The following is a 20,137-nucleotide window of genomic DNA, read 5'->3' as shown; positions in this document are numbered from 1 at the left end:
AGATGCTTCTTGAGAATCCCACATCCCGTATCAGAATACCTTGTTTTGGGATCTGGTTTATCTCCTGATTCCAGTTTCCTGATAATTGTGCACCCTGGGAAGTAGCATGTGTTCAAGTAGTTGAGTCTCTGACAATTAAAAAGGAAACTCAGACTAAGCAACTGGTTCCTGGCTTCAGCCTGAGCCCGCCCTGGCTGCTGTGGGCATTTGGGGAGTGAACCAGCAGATGGAAAAATCTCAATTTCAATCTCTCAATCTGTGTGTGTGTATGTGTGTGTGCATGCACACATGTGCCCGTGTGTGTGTGTGTTTCAAACAAATTAAATTAAAAATTGGAAGGTAAATAAATAGGGTATAGGCTAACTTTGTGGCACAATGAGTTAAGCCACTGTGACACCAGCATCCTGTATCACGGCACTGGTTCCAGTCCTGGCTGTGCTGATTCCAATCCAGCTCCCTGCTAACGCATCTGCAAAAGCAGCAGAAGGTGGCCTACGTGCTTGGGCCCCTGCCAGCCACACGGTACAGCAGGATGGGTTTCCAGGCCCCTGGCTTCGACCTAGCCCAGCCCTGGCTGTTGCAGCCATTTGGGAAGGAATCAGCAGATTGAAGATCTGTTTCATTCTCTCTCTCTGTTTCTCTCTATATATCTGTCTCTCTCTACCTTTCAAATAAATAAAATTACATCTTTTAAAAATTAAATAAAATTGTTGCTGGAAATAAACATGGCTCTGAGTTCCATTTCCCATCAGATAACAATAATCTATGACTGATTAATTGATAGATCAATCGAACAATCGATCTTTGGAAGCAAGCATGCTTCACATCAACTTCCCATTGTACACAGAACATAACCTTATCCTTACCATACACATACATAACACGTAAGTATGAACAATCTCCTACATGGAAATTATCTTTCACACTTGCCATTAGCATACAAGTAAGTATTTGATGTATTCATTTGAAAAAAAGATATAAATGTCAAAGAGTGACTCTGTAAAGTCTCTGACCACATCATGCTTTGATCAGGCATTGCCCGATGTTAGGCAAAGAAATCTGTCCACAGGTACAGGTAGTTCAGAACAAGTATTTGACAGTAGCATAGCAGTAAATTCCAAAGTGCTAGCAAAAAACAAGCATTGAACATGAGCACTTCCGTAGAAAATATTCATGGCCATTAGCATGTATGAAGTTAATCTAAATATTACCCTGTAATTAAACCATTACATTTTATCCTGAAAACAATGCCATTAAAGCAAATAATGCTGGGGTAGGCGCTATGATGCAGCAGGTTAAGCTCCCCCTTGGGATACCTGCAACCCACATCAGAGGGAGGGTATGACTCCCAGCTACTCTGCTTCCAGTCCAGTTTCCTGCCAATGCACCTGGGTTTGCAGTAGATGACGACTCATGTACTTGGGCCCATGCTACCCATAATGAAGATGTTCTTGTAGCACCAGGCTCCTGGCTTCGGCCTTGCCCAGCCTTGGTTGCTGGGGCATTAGCAGGGTGAATCAGCAGGTAGAAAATCTCTTTCTGTCACTGTGCCTTTCAAATATTCCCCTCTTTCTGTCACTGTGCCTTTCATATAAATAAATCTTTCTTTTTTAAAAAAGAAAAGTACCATCTTTCCTTTTTATAATGTGCCCTACACAATTTTTGGTATTTTGTATTGAAACCAACATATATCTGAAGTTTTAGTTCACATTTTGGAAGATTAATTTTTTGGGAATTTTTAAATCTTTAAACAATACAGCTTTAGTCATCTGCAAATTTCATTTTACTAAAGATAATATACTGCTAATATAAATAGTAATGTCTTGTGATACATTTATTCTGAGGATTTAAAAAAACCTCTTAATCTCTTTCACCCTTTAATATCGCCCATCATATCTTTTAGCAGACAGATTTTCAGTTATGTGAAGCTTTTAAAAATATATTTTGTATCATGAATGACATGAAAAAAATCCACAAAATTAGTCCATACTTTAAAAAAATAGATAAATCAAAGAAAATATAAAGGAAATGTAAGCTCTGTTATTAATTAGGAATGAAAACCAACTTCATGCCACTTAATGTTAAAAATTAGTCCTTTCAAACAGATGCCAAAAATGCTTCTTAGTTCCATGAACTAAAAATAGCATGGGGACTTGAGCATCATTTGAGCTACTTATTCAGCTTCTTGACAGAAATCAATCATCATATATCAATTTAATCACAAGCCTTCAGACCCAAAATGGCTAATAAAGTTTGTGAATGAAAGCAGACAGACCCATTCATAGCAATCATCTTCACTGTGCTAAATGAAGGTACCTCCTTAAGAAGTGAAAGGCTTGGAAGAGAGCACACACAGAAAGTAAGGTGAGTGTGAGACACATATAGCACTTAGGAAAAGTAGGACATCTATGGCTTTCTGCATGAAATATGCCTTTGCATTATTTACATATTCCAATCTCCCACCCACAGGAAATGGGGTGGCTATGCACCAGCAAGAAGGCACACAATCAATTTTTCAGAGAAACATGTACCTCTTTGCAGTCAAATAAATCAATTGGCCTCCACTAAATAAACACAGCCAGGTATTCTTAGATTACTCTTATCCTGGCTATCTACAAAAGTTGCAACACTTTTAAATTGTAAGATTAACTTGACAGTGTCAGTTCTTATGGCAGATTTCCCTAAGTTTCCAGAAGAGGAGGGGAATGGATGGCAGCATTAATTTCTCTACCAAATGGCTTTGCATTTTTAATAATGAAGAGTTGCATTGCCTAGGGAAGGAAATGGTTACATTTCATGAGTCTACAAAAATTCAATGCATCTTTTAGATGGAGAATAGGAATCATGTTGATTCAAAATCTGGGATTGCTTATGCTCAAATAGGAAGGCAGTTTTGAGTGATGTTAGATTTCGTTAAGATTTGGTCAGATGGTTACCAAAGTACATACATGGCACTAGCAACTATGAAAAACGTCAGTGCCATAAAAAGAGATTACTTTTTAAATTACCACATCCATCGGTCAGAGACAATAAAATGGAAACAAAAGGTCACAAGCTGCTTTAGATGCATTGACTTCAAAATTAGAGAAAATCATGAACAATTTATTTCTTATTCATTATAATCATTCCGTTTAGGAAATCTCTAAAAGGTAAATGGAACTTCTGAGCTGATGAAAAATGAATTTTGTCACCTTGCCCCAGAGTAGCTCGGGGTCAGAGAAGATAGAGTGATCAGAAGTTAATAACAGTGCCTCCACACCATCCTTGACCAGAGTGGAAGTGATAGACCACAATTGTTTCACGACACCATACACCAAGCTGTGTGTGCACCCGTGTGTGTTTGCCCTCAGATACTGCTAAGCTGCTTCCCCAGAATATACTCTCTACAGTCAGGGTGGTTCCTTATCTGTCTTAGATGTGAGTGCGCATTCATGCTTATTAAATGATTCATCCCCCAGCCTTCCTCACATCCCTCCTTGTATCTCTCGAAGCTGTAATCCTTCCCGCATCTAACTTGACTATAGAAGAGTGAGTTTTTTCTATACCTTTTACATTTTATCTCTCCAGCTCTCTGTTTCTTAATCTGTAAACTGTCGAACACCCTTTATGTATGTGACAGTTTTCAAAAAATTCATGAAAAATACATATGATTAAAAACTATGCAGGACTTCAAATTTTTCTTGCATCAAAATAAACCTATCCTGGGGCCAGTGTTGTGTTGTGGCAGTGGGTTAAGCCACTACCTGCAATGCCAGCATCCCATATGAGTGCCAGTTTGAGCCCTGGCTGCTTTACTTCCTGTCCAGCTTCCTGCTAATGCACATAGGAAAAAAAGAGAAAGATGGCCCAAATGCTTGGACCTCTGCCACCTATGTGGGAGACTCAGATGGCCCAGCCCCAACCATCGCAGCCACTGTGGAGTAGAAGATTTGTGGCCACAAGATTGATCCCTCTCTCTTTCCAATTCTAATTTTCAAATAATTAATAAATCTTTTAAAAATGCAATAAACTTATCTATAACGCCCTTTTTCACACACTTTTTGAAGTACTCTCATTATGTTAACATCAAAAGAAATAAACATATGCTTTATGAAACAAAATATCATAAAGATGTGTTATTTGAAAAAAAGCACAACACAGAAAACAGAACAAGAAGAAAATATGAGGGGCTGGTGTTGTGGCACAGTAGGCTAAGCCATCTCTTGAGGCACCAGAATCCCAAATGGGCAAAAGTTTGTATCCTGGTTGATCTTGTTCCAATCTAGCTCTCTGCTTATGACCTGGGAAAACAGTGGAAGATGGCCCAAAGGCTTGGGCCTCTGCAACCACATGGGAGACCTGGAAGAAGCCCCTGGCTTCAGATTAGCCCAGCTACAGCGGTTGTGGCCATTTAGAGAGTGAGCTAGTGGATAGAAGATCTCTCTCTCTCTCTCTCTCTCTCTCTCTTTCTCTCTCTGTGTATGTGTGTCTGTCTGTCTATAACTTTGCTCTCAAATAAATAATCTTTAAAAAAATAAAAAAGGAAGACATGAAGAAAATTTAAAGTGACAGAATAATATGGAACTGAAAATAATATTTTGTCCATCCTTATTCTGTATTTCCTGGTATTTAGTGTACACATTTTGAAATGTTTACTTAAAAATGTTAAATGGCATTGATAATAAATAAGACTATAACCTAGATGAAATACAAAGCTACCTAGGCAGAAACTGCAGAGCAGTAAAAGTAAAGTTTAAAGTAAATGATGTTTGACACGCCTGTAAACCCAACTAGTCTCCAGATTCTCATCTTCATCATTTCTCTCATTTCCTTTTGGTCTAATTAATCAAAATCCTTCATTTCTGGCCAGTGTGTCTTCCTGAATATGAATAAGAAATAAAATACCATTTGATGTTTGAAATTATGGGGGTAATCTCAATGACGGAAATGGATGACCATGGAAAGGGAAGAGAACGCCTGATTAAATATATTCATGAACATGTCAAAGGTTTATAAAGCCAATGTGTGCAAAAGAGAAAACCGCAAGATTGCGGACTTTCTCTGGTCAGGTGTGTTTCCTGCATCCATCACCACCATGGACAGCAAGTGGTCACGGAGGACAGGTATGTACAACTCATCCGCGTTGCACACTGCATCAGTACTCCTGCGGGGGGGTCGCTGTGAAGCTTCAGCTAATAACAAGAAGTTTTAGGCTTATGAAGCTCAGAAGAACCATCCATTCATGACGTTGAAACCAGTTATACTAAGGTACAATTTAACAGTGTTTCTCACACAGGGGAACTCTCTGAAAGTCCCTAGCGATATGTAGATGGTTTACGTTGTCTTGCTCGAGGTGAGGGAGGCAAGTGCTGCTAGTGTCAATAGGTCGGGGTTAGGGGTGCTGTTAAACATCATCCAACATGCAGAGCAGCCCCACACCAAAGCCAATAGTGCTGGGATCAAGAAACTGGACGAGAATGAGACTAAAATAATCTAGGATTCCAATCTGTCACAATTCTATAAGGCAGAAACTAACATATTCTGGTTCCCAGGTCTCTAAAGTGCGCTGGGCCAACTTGAATCAACTTGATGATAACTCTCAATTCTGCAGTCATAATGTCGAGCTGACAGCAGAATTGTATCCTATATTAGTCAATTTGGTTCAAGCCAAATGCCATTTCGAAAGGAGAAACAGGCTAAGAAAAACTGATTGGATTTACTTTCTTGGGGATATTTGAAAAAAAAGAAATTAGTAACAACCATAAAATTTGCTTTATGAAATGAAGAACAAAAGCATTTGTCCATTTTACCTCATCTTAGACTGTGAACACTCCTTAGATGATAAATGTGCAGAGGAATATGGAGTTGGATCATCTATTCAGTTATGAGTTTCCTAGAGCCACTGTTCCAATTCCTCTATCTGCAAAGAACATTTCCTTTATTCATGCAGATAAAACATCCATTTGGCTACATTATATGACTATACCATGCCTCAAATAACCTCTTTAGAAATGGGCTACTTTTGGAAAATTAAGTCTATAATGTGAATCACCTCACAACCTTAATACTTTTTATGTTTGCAGCTAAAACTCTGCTTAGTTATATTGTATACTAAATAATTTTAAGGTGTGTAGGCTTAGGTAATTTTTCGCAATCTTTAGCATTTGCCTTGTTTTATCTTGGAAATTTCCTATCTCTTTTATGACAGGTTCTATGGAACTTAGTTTTCTAATAAACACCTTTTTATATAAGATGTTCGTTTTGGGGTAGTGTCACTGAAATAAAAAGGTGATTTTAATTTGGTAGTTACACGTTTCTTTCCCTTGAAAAATGTAAGTTATTGATATACTAGAGATGTATAACCTTCCATCAACTGAGATGGCAAATTGGTGATAAAAACCATCTCTGATCTCAATGTTGAAGATTTTAAAAGTGGGTGTTTTATAGATAAAGCAGGAAACGTTGACAGAATCAAGCTTCCTAGGGTTTCTGCTCTCTGTAATCAAAGGCAACACCGTTCTTTGCAACAACCCCTGAAAACATGGAGCCATCAGGGCTGCCGACGTGTATCTTCCTGTACAGATGCAGACTAAATCCACAGGTGTGTGTGATGTGACAAGGTGAAATGCAGAGATCACAGCACTGGCGTCCTGCCCCCTCTACCTGCTAATAATAGGACTTGTGGGAAATCACTTAACCTCTCTAAGCTGTCGGCTTCATCAGTATAATTTGATAATAATTATGAAAGTCCAGTCCATCTCAGAGGGCTACTGTGAAGCTCAAATTTAGGGAAAAAATATGAAGCTTTTGGCAAAGTGTCAACTAAAGGCTTGGTATTATTCTAGTGAGACAGCAGATCCAGGCTACAGCATCATTTGTATGTTAGTATTCTCTTCATCAAAGTATTAGCAATCAAGCAATCAAGTGTTTATTCTTATCAGGCACAAAGATAAGACAAACAGATCAACTGTTTGCCTCAGTGTCCAAAATACAAATCTCAGACTACAATGAGTTTACAAATTACAAATTCCTGGAAGGCCTGATTACTGAAAATCTGCAGAAACTCCCAAGACAAAACTGTCTTAAAAGAGTAACTTAAACACCCTGGCTCACAAACAACATAAATCCCAAATGTTTGCAAGGTATAGAAGCACTTCTGAGAGCAACTGAAAAATGCAGAATCATTCGATTCTCAAACTATACATGTGTTCAAATATAATTATGTGTATCTATCTATATATATATATGAATTTACACGTGGAAGGTACCAATTCCTCTCCCATCGTAGCTATTTCAGTAGCATGATGCCATGGAGGTCAGCAGGAAGACATAAGGCTTCCCCCAGTAGGACCATTTTTGATGACCTCACTGAACAGATCACCCCAGAAGGCTCATGTTTCTATTTAAGCAGGGTCACTCCTGCTGCTGCTGGTGTCCAACCTGCTCCTATGCAAGAGCACAGCCTCCCTGCCCATCTGTCCCAGTGGAGCCGTCAACTGCCAAGTGTCTCTCCGGGATCTGTTTGACCGTGCAGTCATCCTGTCTCACCACATCCACAAACTCTCCTCAGAGATGTTCAATGAATTTGTAAGTACCATACTTGCTTCTTTCCAGAGCCTTCACAAAAATCAGTGGACGATCTATGCTTTATTTTTTTTTTAAATTTTTAATTGACACAAAGAATGGTACATATTTTATGGGGAAGCCTGATGTTTCAGTACACATATACATGGTATAATGTCCAATCAGGATACATACATCTATCTCCTTTATACACTTTAAGTGAGAAAGCTCATGAGCCACGTTTCAAATAATAAACCATCACTGATTAAAACAAGTCATGAGCTAGAAACTAAGGAACTAAAAGGACAGTTTCATGAAATCTCAAAACATTTTCAAATTATCTTTGAGATTTAAAAATAGTTTCTTTGATTTACTTCATTTATTAATTAAAAAAACAATTATACACCTAATATGAAGCACTTTTAGATGGGGCTGAGAGGAAGGAAAGATTTGATTTCTTGTTCTTACATGTAGGGGTGTCTCTCATACAAATTCTTCACATAGCATACTGTAGATATCCAGTAAATGAGGTTTCACTACAGTGCACCGGGTGGATTGGATAGCATTAAACTTAACTGAATTCATGTCATGAAATAAAAAGTTTTTCAAAAGCCCCCAAATGCTACAAGTCATTCTTCTACTATTTCTGGTCTATAGGTTTCTAATTACAATAGGAAGGCTGATTTAGAATTGGAAACAGGTACTCCCTTCCTGAGTAAGGTACTTTGAAAGTTGAATGTTAACTGTTCCAGGTCACTCTAAGCCAAGGATCAGACAATAGATCAGAGCTTCAGGAAATCTAAAGGCCTCTACAGAAAAGGTGGCTCAGTGTTGCTAATAAATAGCTCTTCATACACTCCCTTTTACTCTCTAGTTCTTTCACCCTCCATTTTTGTCTGCTCATCTTTTGTCCTCCTACTCTTCTGAGTACCCCCTTTAAACGTTCAGAGATTTTGCTAAAGACTATGTGGCAATGTTTAGTTATTTTCTGCTCTTTTATCTCCATCCATTTCTTAACGTTCCCTAAAATTTGATGCCCTATTTTTCTGACTTACTGTGTCACAACAAAGAAAACTGTATTCTGTATCAATGATGAACTTGGTAAAGCACAGGTGTGTGGATTCAGATGTTATTCAAAAATTTTGTAATTTTATAATTTTATAATACCTACTGGGGCCAGAAGCTGTACTTTGGAAATTTATGCTCATTAAATAAATAAAAAAAAAAATACCTACTGGGGAAGCATATCAGTTTGAAAGCACAGTAAATAAGATTTAATGGTTAAATATAGATACATATGCACTGTAGCATTTGGCCCAAATACAAGAGAAAGATGATACTTAATAATGATACTTGCTGTTTTTAGTATTCACTTTCCAAATAGTAATTTATAGGAAGGGTGAAAGGAAGGGTAAAACTACAGGGAATCACAAAGAAAGGAAGAGGTTGGGAGGTTAGAGAAGTTAGATGGGAAAAAACCACAGATTTGTAGAGATAATGGGAAAAAAGTAGGCAGGAGGGCTACTTAAATTGGGCCCTGCACCCGCATGGGAGACCAGGAGAAGCACCTGGCTCCTGCCTTCGGATCAGCATGGTACACCGGCCGTGGCACGCCGGCCACAGCAGCCATTGGAGGGTGAACCAACGGAAAAGGAAGACCTTTCTCTCTGTCTCTCTCTCTCACTGTCCACTCTGCCTGTCAAAAAAAAAAAAAAAATTCTTTAGTCTCATTTTTTTTTTTTAGTTATTTATTTGACAGGTAGAGTCACAGTGATAGAGACAGAGAGAAAGGTCTTCCCTCCGTTGCTTCACTCCCTGAATGGTTGCCACAGCCAGCATGCTGCGCCAATCCGAAGCCAGGAGCCAGGAGACTTCCCAGTCTCTCATGCAGGTGTAGGCACCCAAGCACTTGGGCCATCCTCCACTGCCCTCCCGGGCCACAACAGAGAGCTGGACAGGAAGAAGAACAACCGGGACCAGAACCCGGCACCCACATGGGATGCCGGCACCACAGGCAGAGGATTAACCAAGTGAGCCATGGCTCTGGCCCCTAGTCTCAATTTTTATAAAGCTATCATTTTTCAAAATTACTGCTCAAATGCATTAATATTATGACAATGGAATCCTCGATTCAGTGCCCAAACAACTCCAATTAAATGTCCTTTATCATTTCCAGGATAAACGGTATACCCAGGGCAGAGGGTTCATCACCAAAGCCATCAACAGCTGCCACACTTCTTCCCTCTCTACACCAGAAGACAAGGAGCAAGCCCAACAGATCCATGTGAGTCTTATCCAAGTTTTTACCAAAACAATGAGGCAGAACACTGGTATTACCATGCTGTTGGTTATGAAGAGGCACTGTAGCAGATAATGCTAACTCACACCAGAGAACAACAGAGGAAGGATGAACAATAACCAAACATATGTAGCCGATGAGTAGTAAGTAAAATTCAAGCTAAGCAAAGTTTGCTGCAACCTACTCCTTAGCAATCCACAAATTGTCTAAGCAGATCACATTATGTTTAACTCATGCCTTGTTCTTAAGATCATATATATGACACTATATGAAATTTTGAACCAAATGAGACATCCACAGATAAATTTACATTCATGTATATGTAAGACATGCAAATTCAGTTTTAGTTATTATATGTAGAGACTCCTGCATTGGCACCATTTTACGTGTCTGTCAGCTGCACAGTTTGAGTCAATTCTTCTGAACTTATAAGGCTCCCCTGGTTTTTCTTCTACTTCTCTGATATCTACTTCTTCAATGTTCTCTGATTCCTCTGCCCTCTTCCAAAGCTTAATTAAATTGCCCCACTAAGCAGTTCTTATAAAATATTGTATTATTATAAAATATTGTAATATTGTAAATAGAGGCAACTATTGCCTCTATTTTTGATGACAGCAAAATTTGCATGTCAGGCTCCAATCAGGTATCTAATATTTTTATTGTTATAACCTGGTCATGTGAGATCCTGGGTAGTGAGCCAAAACCGGAAGATCAAATCTGCATCACACACTCTACTGATGCTGCTGTTAATGACAGCCTGTACTGCATTCATCTGTGTACACAAACCAACCTGCATGAACCAACAAAAATTGCCCTGTTGGCAGCACAAGCAGGCAGTAGACTGAGGAAAGCCTAATAATGAATACCATGTCTTCTCCACTATCCCTTTGTACTACTATCGAAAAATAAAGCTGTAAATCTCAAGTGAAATTATTAATGAACAGTCTGATTCCTTAGTATGGATGTGTCCTTGGGTGAAAGGGATTTGGACCCTTGTCATTAACACTGGTGGAGTCTGTCTTTCCTGAGGCAGGTCCTATAGGCACCTACTGAGTTCAGACAAACTTTGCCTTCTCCACAGGGAACAAGCAAAGCAATCGAATATAAAGATCTCATTGGGTAGCCAGATATAGGGTTTTGGAGGGAAAACACACTCCTTCATGTCATCAATTAAAACTCATCAGAAAAAGTAGTCACACAACTTTTTTTTTTTTTATTTTAGCAAGGTACAATTTAGTAATTTAATTTTACATCCTACAACTTCTATCATCTACAAAAAAAAGCTGCATTCACATAGGAAGAACAAATGAAAATTTTGCTTATTTTCATGTGATTGTTTTCTATGGTGGCTTAGCACGAAGACCTTCTGAACATGGTCCTCCGAGTGCTGCGCTCCTGGAATGACCCACTGTATCACCTGGTCACAGAAGTGCGTGGCATGCAAGAAGCCCCTGATGCTATCCTATCTAAAGCCATAGAGATTGAGGAACAAAACAGGAGACTTCTTGAGGGCATGGAGAAAATAGTCGGCCAGGTGAGCAGTCTCCTGATCCTTCTTTGTATCCTTCATTAATGGAAAAGGTGACCTCTATGTTAGAAATCAGTTCTGAGGCATTCTCTCTTCCAGACTAATAAAACAAGTGACTCATCATTCTAATATAGATAAATGTTAGAATTCTGTTGTGATGTTTGACAGGTGCAGCCTTTCCCACACCTTGTACAAATCCATCAATGGCTTGTCCCTTTCTGGGGTCAGGTGGTTGGCAAGGGAACGAAGACAGGAGAACAGAATATACTAAAAAAAATGTTTTCTTCAAAGTGTACCCTAACAATGCCACTGAAATTCTGGTCAGATTCTCTTTTTTCCCCAAACCAGAGGATAAGTATGGGAAAGGATAAAGGAGAAAATCAAAACCACATTGAGTGATTTCCCTGCCCCCTCACCCCCATCTGCTGCAAGTCCTTGTTGGGGAGGGAGGAAATTGAAAAGATGAAGTCATAGCAACAATGCTGTTTCACCAGTACTAAATTGCAAGAGGTCACAAAAAGGGGGTCTATCATTACTGAAATATTCCTTACTTTATAATTTATTTTTCAAAAACATTCTAAATTTTGTTTTGCTTGGGGCTCCTAAATCAAAACCCCTATCCTTGCTTTAGTTTCCACAAATAATTTGTCATACTTAGATTGGATGAAATTTGCAAAATGTATCTCTATTCAGATGGGATAATTTCAACATTAGGAAGATAACAACTAAAGAGCTTTCTAAAGTCCTCAGAAATAATGCATCATCTAAAGAAAACTATATGATTACAGGAATAATAACAGAAGCAATTTTATATTTCTTTTTTTGTGTACTAAGTGCATGTTATCATGTGTCATTTTTGTCATTTTCATGGGAGAAGAGTATATCCAACACAAATATAAAGCACATTTTAACCTCAGAATGTATGAAATAAACACCTTGATTTCAAGTGATTTTCTTCATTACCATGAGCCTACTTTCTGAGATCAGTTATTTAGTTCTATAATACTTCATTTTCTATTCCCTTTTTCCTATCATTTATTTATTCTTGTTTGTTTCATTGTACCTTGCACAGTAAATTTTGTCTTAGGGCTCCCACACCAACAGTAAAAAGTAGGAACTATAAAGCAAGGCAACAAATATACACACACACACACACACACACACACTTCACATTCTAATAGAAAATCCCAGATTTCAAAGTGATTCTTACCCTGTTGGAGAAAGTTGAAAAGACCAGGGTCTACAATTATCCCAATTTGTTCCTAGCAGTCTTCTAACTAGCTACAAGACAACTAGCTGGTCTTGGACCTCTGGGGATACCTAGCTTGAAAGGCTGATGGAGTGTTAAGATAGCATGCTGCTCCCTCTCTCAGGCTGTTGGGCGAATTTTCCTTGTCAGTCATGCACCCCAGCATCCCACACAGTCTACCACTGAGAGGTGGCTGAAGCTCCTCCTTCTCGGAGGGACTTTTCCCAGCGACCACTGCCCCCAAAGACCTCAAAAGAAAGCAGCTGTTCCCCCAAGAAGTCTGGACGCACCTGTCCTGGGTGGGATGAAAGTCTCCCGACTACATCGGAAGCATTTCTTAATCACCCTAATCACTAGATTATCTGCGCCATACATAATATCAGGTACAATTCTCATAGTTTCTGCGGCTTTGGAACATACACTAAATGGAGAACAGATGCAAGTCAGAGCAAGAAACAAATGTTGGACTATCAGAAGACAAAGTACACAGGGTATGCGAAATGAGGGGCTGGCATTTCGGTGCAGCAGTTATGCTGCCACTTGCGATGCTGGCATCCCATTTCAGAGTGCCACTTCAAATGCTGAATGCTGCACATCAGATCCAGCTCCTTGATAATGCACCAGGAGATCAACAGAAGATCGCCCAAGTATTTGGGTCCCAGTCATCCACGTTGGCCACCTGGATGGAGTTCAGGTTCCTGGCTTCAGTCTGACCCATACTCAGCCATGGCAGCCATGAGGGGAGTGGGCCTGAAAATAGAAAATCAGTATCCATCTCCCTCCCTCCCTATCTCTCCCTCTCTCTTTATCTCTCTCCATCTCTCTCCCTCTCTCTCTATCTCTCCCTCTCTCCCTTTCTCTTCTCTTCTCTCTCCCTCCCCCCATCCCATCTCTCCCTCCCCCCACCCCATCTCTCTCTCTATCTCTCTCTCTCTGTGCCACTCTGCCTTTCAAATAAATAAAGCAAATCTTTAAAAAAAATTCATGGAATTAAATAATGAAATAGACGAAATAGTTCCCAATGAAGCAAGTCTTACATTGTCTCCTGGTCAAAGCTGTATCTATATCCAAATAGCAACTTCTGTTCTCCAACTATCTACTGCTATAAAAATACACTGCATTGGTGATCACATACATTTCAAAAAGCATACATATGTGTTCTGCTTTTAGTTTTCAGACTTCTTATAGATTTCTGGTATGCTGGCCCACATACAGGAAAATCCATTCTTTTGACTAAGGTTTTATATTCCTACCTCTTCCCAAATTCTTAATGTGACAATTATAAGAAACACAGATATGCAAGTACTAATAATATGAGTAACAAGTCATTATCTTTTTTGGTAACTAGGTTCATCCTGGAATCAAAGAGAATGAAATCTACTCTGTCTGGTCAGGACTTCCCTCCCTGCAGATGGCTGATGAAGATGCCCGCCTTTTTGCTTTTTATAATTTGCTCCACTGCCTACGCAGAGATTCACATAAGATAGACAACTATCTCAAGCTCCTGAAGTGCCGAATCATCTATGACAGCAATTGCTAAGTCCACACCAATTCCATTTCTAAGATGGTTCTCAACCAACCCATAGCAAGCTTCTTCTAGTTTTATAGCTTTTTTGCACATGCTTGGGGTGAAAGGGACTTTCTCTTAAAAAAATAAAAAGAATCTATATATATCAAAATCTAAAAAGTTTGTCAAAGTTTCTTCTCTAAATTTAATAGAAAGTCAAAGAAAAGTCATTGTTATCATTGAAATGTTCCTATCAAATTTTGTCACAAATAACAGAAGTTATCCTTGCACTAAAGGAATCACGGTAAATTTTTGTGAGTCAAGTCATTAGAATTAACAAGTTAGATGACATTTAATCAAGATATTTCTGCTACAAGAAGATTGGAGTGTTCAGGATTCTTTAGGAGAGTCAGCTGTGTTCTGTGAGCTGACTTTCATGATGCTATGATACACAGTGAAAGTTCTCTGCAACTGCAATGCCCACAGATAACATGAAGTTTACTAAATAGTCTAAAAACCATTAGGACATACACATGAATTGGCACTGTTGATCTCTACTAGCTGACTTCAACTCTGCTCTACCCAGTTTCCACCTCCTCAGCATCACCATGGACACACTGCATGTAGTGCACTCTAACAAGTCCAGTCCAGTCAAGTTTTAAGTCCCTCTCACATTAAAATCATTTAATAATTTCCTCTCCCACTGTGGGTGCTTTCCAAGGTTCCTAGTGGAGTCCCTCAAGCAAACATTCAGTTTCTGCCATGTTGCTTTGCTTCCCATTCCTCTCCTGAATCTCCATTCCTCTGGCTGTGTTGGACTGGGAGAGAGGATTAGGACAGCTGGGAAAATTCTGACATTACTGACTTTTCTGGTGTTATTGTGGCTTCTTGTTGCTGACAGGTGCTAACCTTGAACCCCTCAGAGTGGCAGGTGCTTCTCTTTGGCGGCAACCTTGTGACTTCAGGGGACAGAAACCCTGGGGGTACCTCACTGTAGAGTTTCCTTACAGAGGGAAGTGCTCTAACTTGATTCTCCTTCCTATCCCACAGCTCTGCCATCTGCAGTATTCTCCACAGCCTCTGCGGCTCTTCTCCTCATCCCACAGACACCCCCTTGAAAACTGGCTTGAGGTCAGGTATCTGCCAAGTGACCCACAGGAAACTCATGCATCATAACCACTCCAAGCAGTGGAGTGGCAGTAATACTGAATCACTGCTGAACGCTTTTGAGGTCTCTATCATTTCTCTTTCCAGTTTATATAAAGCATATCAGAAGCTGGATTCATCAGCAAACATGCACCTGAGCAATGAGATGTCATTATCCCCTCCTCTTAAAGCCAATGAGTAATTTTCTCCATCAACAATGATTTTAGAAAGCCAGTCTCACAAACAGTCTCTGCTACTGAATTATAACCTTCTCATCTCTGGTTATTAAGTCTAGAGAGAGGTGACTGGATGAGAAGAGCTCAGATGTCAACTGCTTCTAACCTGCCTGAGATAAAGATTAGTCTTACCACCACCAGTTCTCCACGGACAGCAGTGGCATTTCTGGGCTCTTCTTGCAGTTCAGATTGCAGGCTTTAGCAGAGATTTTTAGACAACAGACAATGAGGAACATCCTATTCAAATCCTGACAGACATAAAATAAAATGGTGAGTGAGTGGAATGAAGAGAGAGGGGAGAGTAGAGTGGGCGGAGGGGGAGGAGAAAGGAAGGAAGGATGGAAAGACAAGAAGAGGGAAACTGAATAAAAGACTTGGGTCATGAAGAATAAGATGCCATTAAAATACTCCAGTTGGTGAACACCAAAATTTACCTTAATTTTTTATCCTAAAATTAAATGTCATCTCATGTTGTCCTTCCACTTCCCTTTTCTCTCCTCTCCCTTTCCTAAAACTTTCACTTGCATCAGGAATCTGCTTTGCCCTTTCCCATGGACTTGTTATGGTTCCATACACAACCAGAACTTCGAATTTCCTCGGATCAGAATCCAAGGAAATTTTTAACTCCTGCAAAGAAGCCTCCCATACTTACAAGAACGATGTTCCACAAACAATTTCTTCTCTCGAAGCCAGGGTTATTTTTAGCTACATACTGTTCTTGCCTCTGTGATGACCCAAACCTTTAAGAATACAAAAGAATTTTTTTTTTTTGCCCTAAACCAATGTATCAAATCCTCCATTTCTTCCTGAATGCACGCAAAATGTCAGCTCCCTCATCCTTCAGTCTTTGTTTAAAAAACAAGAAAGTGCAGAGAAGGCTTGAATAAACTTTATTTCTCAGTTATTTATCACTGAAAATATCCAATCCTATTGTCACCCATTTAACTTTCTTCCCATCAATTTCTGAACACCTCCAACCAAGTGGATGATATTTATCAGAGGTGAAATCTAAACAATAAGTGTACAATGCAATTGTATGACTCACAAATTTATTGCCAGCCTACAAGCAACTTCATGATTTCCTTTCTTATATTTATTTCAAATCCAGAGTTCAGACTTCTGATAAACCTCTGAGGGGATAATAATAAAAACGCACCCCTGCTTGAATGTGACATATAAGCTGAATACTGTTATTTTCAGACAAGGCTCAGTATAGTCACAAATGTTCTGTATAGTCAGCAAGAGGTAGCAAGAAAAAGGATATTCACACAAGCAATCCATTCCATCTAGAGCAAGTCTATCCTTTTTCTTCTTCTATGGATTTTCATATAAGGTTATATTTTAAAAACTAGGCTTACTATAGCAAGAATAACAGGGATCATTACAAAACAGAAACAAACAAAAAATCCCCCAAAATCATTCATATCCTAGATTAGTAAATCACATATCATGAGCACATGATCTAAGAGAGGTAGGAAATTATCCCAATTCAGTGATGTGGCTCTCTAGTAGCAGAGAAATAAAGGGCTATAGAAACACATGCACATTATTGTATTTATTATATGTAGAGAGAGAGAGAGAAGGGAGAGAGAAATCATTACAATAGATAACACTAAACAAAGTATTTCAGCAAATGGTAAGACAGATAGGAGATATCTGAGTGTGAGCACAAGCAAGTTTCTTTGGAGTTGGACAATTGTGATGTCATTTTCAAGGCATGATGGCACACAAACAGGCAAAAATAGGAAGACAGCTTATATGCCAACTGACTTAGAATTGTCTTACAGGTGTAACTATGGCCTATAATCTAAGAAAAATGAACTGATCAGCATGATGAGCTACCCATAAATAATGAAATTTGGCCTAGACATAGGAAATGCTTGCCTTTCAGCAGACACTTCATAACTCATCATTATATGCTGCCCATATTACTGTAGAGTTTGAAGAACACCCTAGGTAAGGAACATTTTTGAACACTGGAGGATCATTTAGGTCTCCTGGAGAATTTATACTCATTTGTCCAGCAATGGAAAACCATCCAATTCAAGTGTAAGAGATAAATATTCCCAGAATTGAAAAACAAGTATATTAGTCTAGCTTGGGGATTGTGAGAATGCAGACTAGTAGAAAAAGAGAAAAGGTTCAGAAAGGAGTTGAGACATTGTTATGACACTCTAAAAGAAAACCAACAGGGGCTCTGCCAAGAGGAAGGAAGTAAAGGAGATATGGTTTACAAAAAGGTCACGGAAAATGCATATATAAAAAAACAAGATGGATTTCAAAACTTTTCACACCTAAATAAATATCTTGTCATTCATCTTTCCACAGACTTTTCAAAGTGACCTTCCCACTACAAACATCAACAGGCCTTAATAAATAGAGAAAATGGTACACAAAAAATCAATGAGTCCCAACAATTTGAGGTAAGTCAAGTAAATAAATGCAGGGAAAAGTTAGAAAGAAGAAAGGGTAAGTTCAACTTCTGTCCAAATGCATATCAATTTTTATTTTCCTATATTTTATCAACTGTATATTCAAAATCATCCAAATTGTTGTTACTTAAGTCACAGAAATGAGCACCTTTAAGAGCCTCTGATAGAGAATTCATATTGCCCAGTAATAACAAGCTATAAGTCACTTTTCTCCTTCAAAACTTAGATAAGACATACATTGTAAATCATAGTGGGTGAATAAAAATAAAATTAAACAATCCATTGCTTTACAGAGCCAGCCCTAAGCCAAACTAAAGTAAGACTCTTCAACATTTGTGTGCTTTTCCCAAGAGCTTCTCATTCCTTTCTTCTGAATCCATCCCTTTATTGTCTCTTCATGGCTTACTCTCAGCAGGTGGTCAATTAATCATAAACTAAGTAATTTTAAAGTCCACTTTTCAAATAATATTCATATTTAGAGACTCTTGAAACTGCATACCTTTCTACTTCCACGAAAATAAAATCTCAATAGAATAAGTCCTCTCCAATAGCTTTCCATAGCCAAGTGTGACTCTGCCATTTAGAAATCTTCTGCAATGACTATAACCCACATGGGTTTGAATAGTAAAGATGGATGAAGAATCAGAAGACAAAACAATGCACAAACAAGTAAAAAGAGACCCATGCTTGCATAGCATATCAGCTTGATGGGAGTCAGGTGAAATCAATCAGAGATGCCTTCTAAGAGGAAGGCTCTGTGGGATTTGGTACTGAGGGCCTTATACAACTCAACAGTTAAAAATGAATCTTTGGGGCTGGTGCTGTGGCTCACTTGGCTAATCCTCAACCTGCAGCACTGCCACCCCGGGTTCTAGTCCCAGTTGGGGTGCCGGTTCTGTCCCGGTTGCTCCTCTTCCAGGCCAGCTCTCTGCTGTGGCCCGGGAAGGCAGTGGAGGATGCCCAAGTCCATGGGTCCCTGCATGGGGGACCAGAAGGAGGCACCTGGCTCCTGGTTTTGGATCGGCACAGCACCGGCTGTAGCAGCCACTTGGGGGGTGAACCAACGGAAGGAAGACCTTTCTCTCTGTCTCTCTCTCACTGTCTATAACTCTACCTGTCAAATTAAAAAAAAAATGTATCTTTGGGGCAGGCATCTGATATAGCAGTTAAGACACTGCTTAGGATGCCCACATTGATACAGGAGTACCTGGATTTGAGTGCTAGTTCTGCTTCTGATTCCAGCTCTCTGCTAATGAGCACCCTGGGAGGCAACAGTGATGGCTTAGATAGTTAAGTTCCTGCCACCCATGTGGAAGACTCAGATTGAGTTTGGGTTCCTAGCTTCAGCCTGGCCCATTTAGGTATTTGGTGAATGAACTAGCAGATGGAATATTTATCTCTCACCCTCTCTCTCAAATAAATAAATACTTTTAAAATAAAAATGAGTCTGATTCTAAGACTCATTCATCTCATTTAACTACATTAAGTCAGTAAAATAATACTCAGATATTTCTGTTTTGGGTTATAAGAGCAAGTCAATGAGTAAGTGAATAGAAATGTCACTCCCTTATAATACTTGCTATGAAACCAATCATTGGCACTGGCTACTAAAGACCACTATATCCGAAAATATGTGGGCCAGTCCAGAACTCTGTTGTTGGTGATTTAACAAATATTTAGTTAATCCTCACTTTAATGAGGAACTGTTAAGGGGACTTGGTTTATATCAGTGAACAAAGTAAAGACACCTGACCTCGTGGGACTTACATTCTAGCTGTGAGAAGACAGACAACTTGCAATGAACCTGAATGCAAGAACATTGTGTAGTATGTTAAGAGGTGATCTGTGCTATAGAAAAAAGCAACAGAGAAGCATAGGGGCTTAGCACGTACAGAACAGGCTTGAAACCACCTAGAACTGCAATAGCCAAATGTCCTCTGGAAAGTCATTGTCAATAGTGCTCTCTTGCAACCCAGATTCAAGTTTTGTCTTTGCAGCCTTTCTCTTCTGCACAACACCAAGATGCTTCTTTCTCTGGTGCTTTAAGATGGATGTGTGTTCTCCAAACTCATCCCAATATGAATATTCTGAACATTCTAACTCTCCTCACTAGAAATGAAAAATTGTACAAATTATTTGGGGATAATTGTTCCCAAATTAATTACCCTGTAATACAATGGAGTTTTAAATATTCTGAA

General features: G+C 39.2%; 1 protein-coding gene across 2 annotated transcripts; it reads left to right on the top strand.

Annotated features, from left to right (window-relative positions):
• Positions 1-4,972: 4,972 nt before the first annotated feature.
• On the top strand, positions 4,973-14,305 carry PRL (prolactin). Of its 2 annotated transcripts, none has more exons than XM_017344779.3 (5): positions 4,973-5,102; positions 7,388-7,566; positions 9,719-9,826; positions 11,196-11,375; positions 13,967-14,305. In XM_017344779.3, the coding sequence occupies exons 1-5, from the start codon at positions 4,973-4,975 to the stop codon at positions 14,156-14,158; spliced, it is 789 nt and encodes a 262-aa protein (XP_017200268.1). In that variant the 3' UTR covers positions 14,159-14,305.
• The last annotated feature ends 5,832 nt before the right edge of the window (positions 14,306-20,137 follow it).

This window comes from Oryctolagus cuniculus, chromosome 5 (genome assembly GCF_964237555.1).
Source record: "Oryctolagus cuniculus chromosome 5, mOryCun1.1, whole genome shotgun sequence".
Taxonomy (NCBI): Eukaryota; Metazoa; Chordata; class Mammalia; order Lagomorpha; family Leporidae; genus Oryctolagus; species Oryctolagus cuniculus.
Note: the sequence above shows the minus strand (reverse complement) of the source record. Positions and strands in the feature narration are given on the sequence as shown.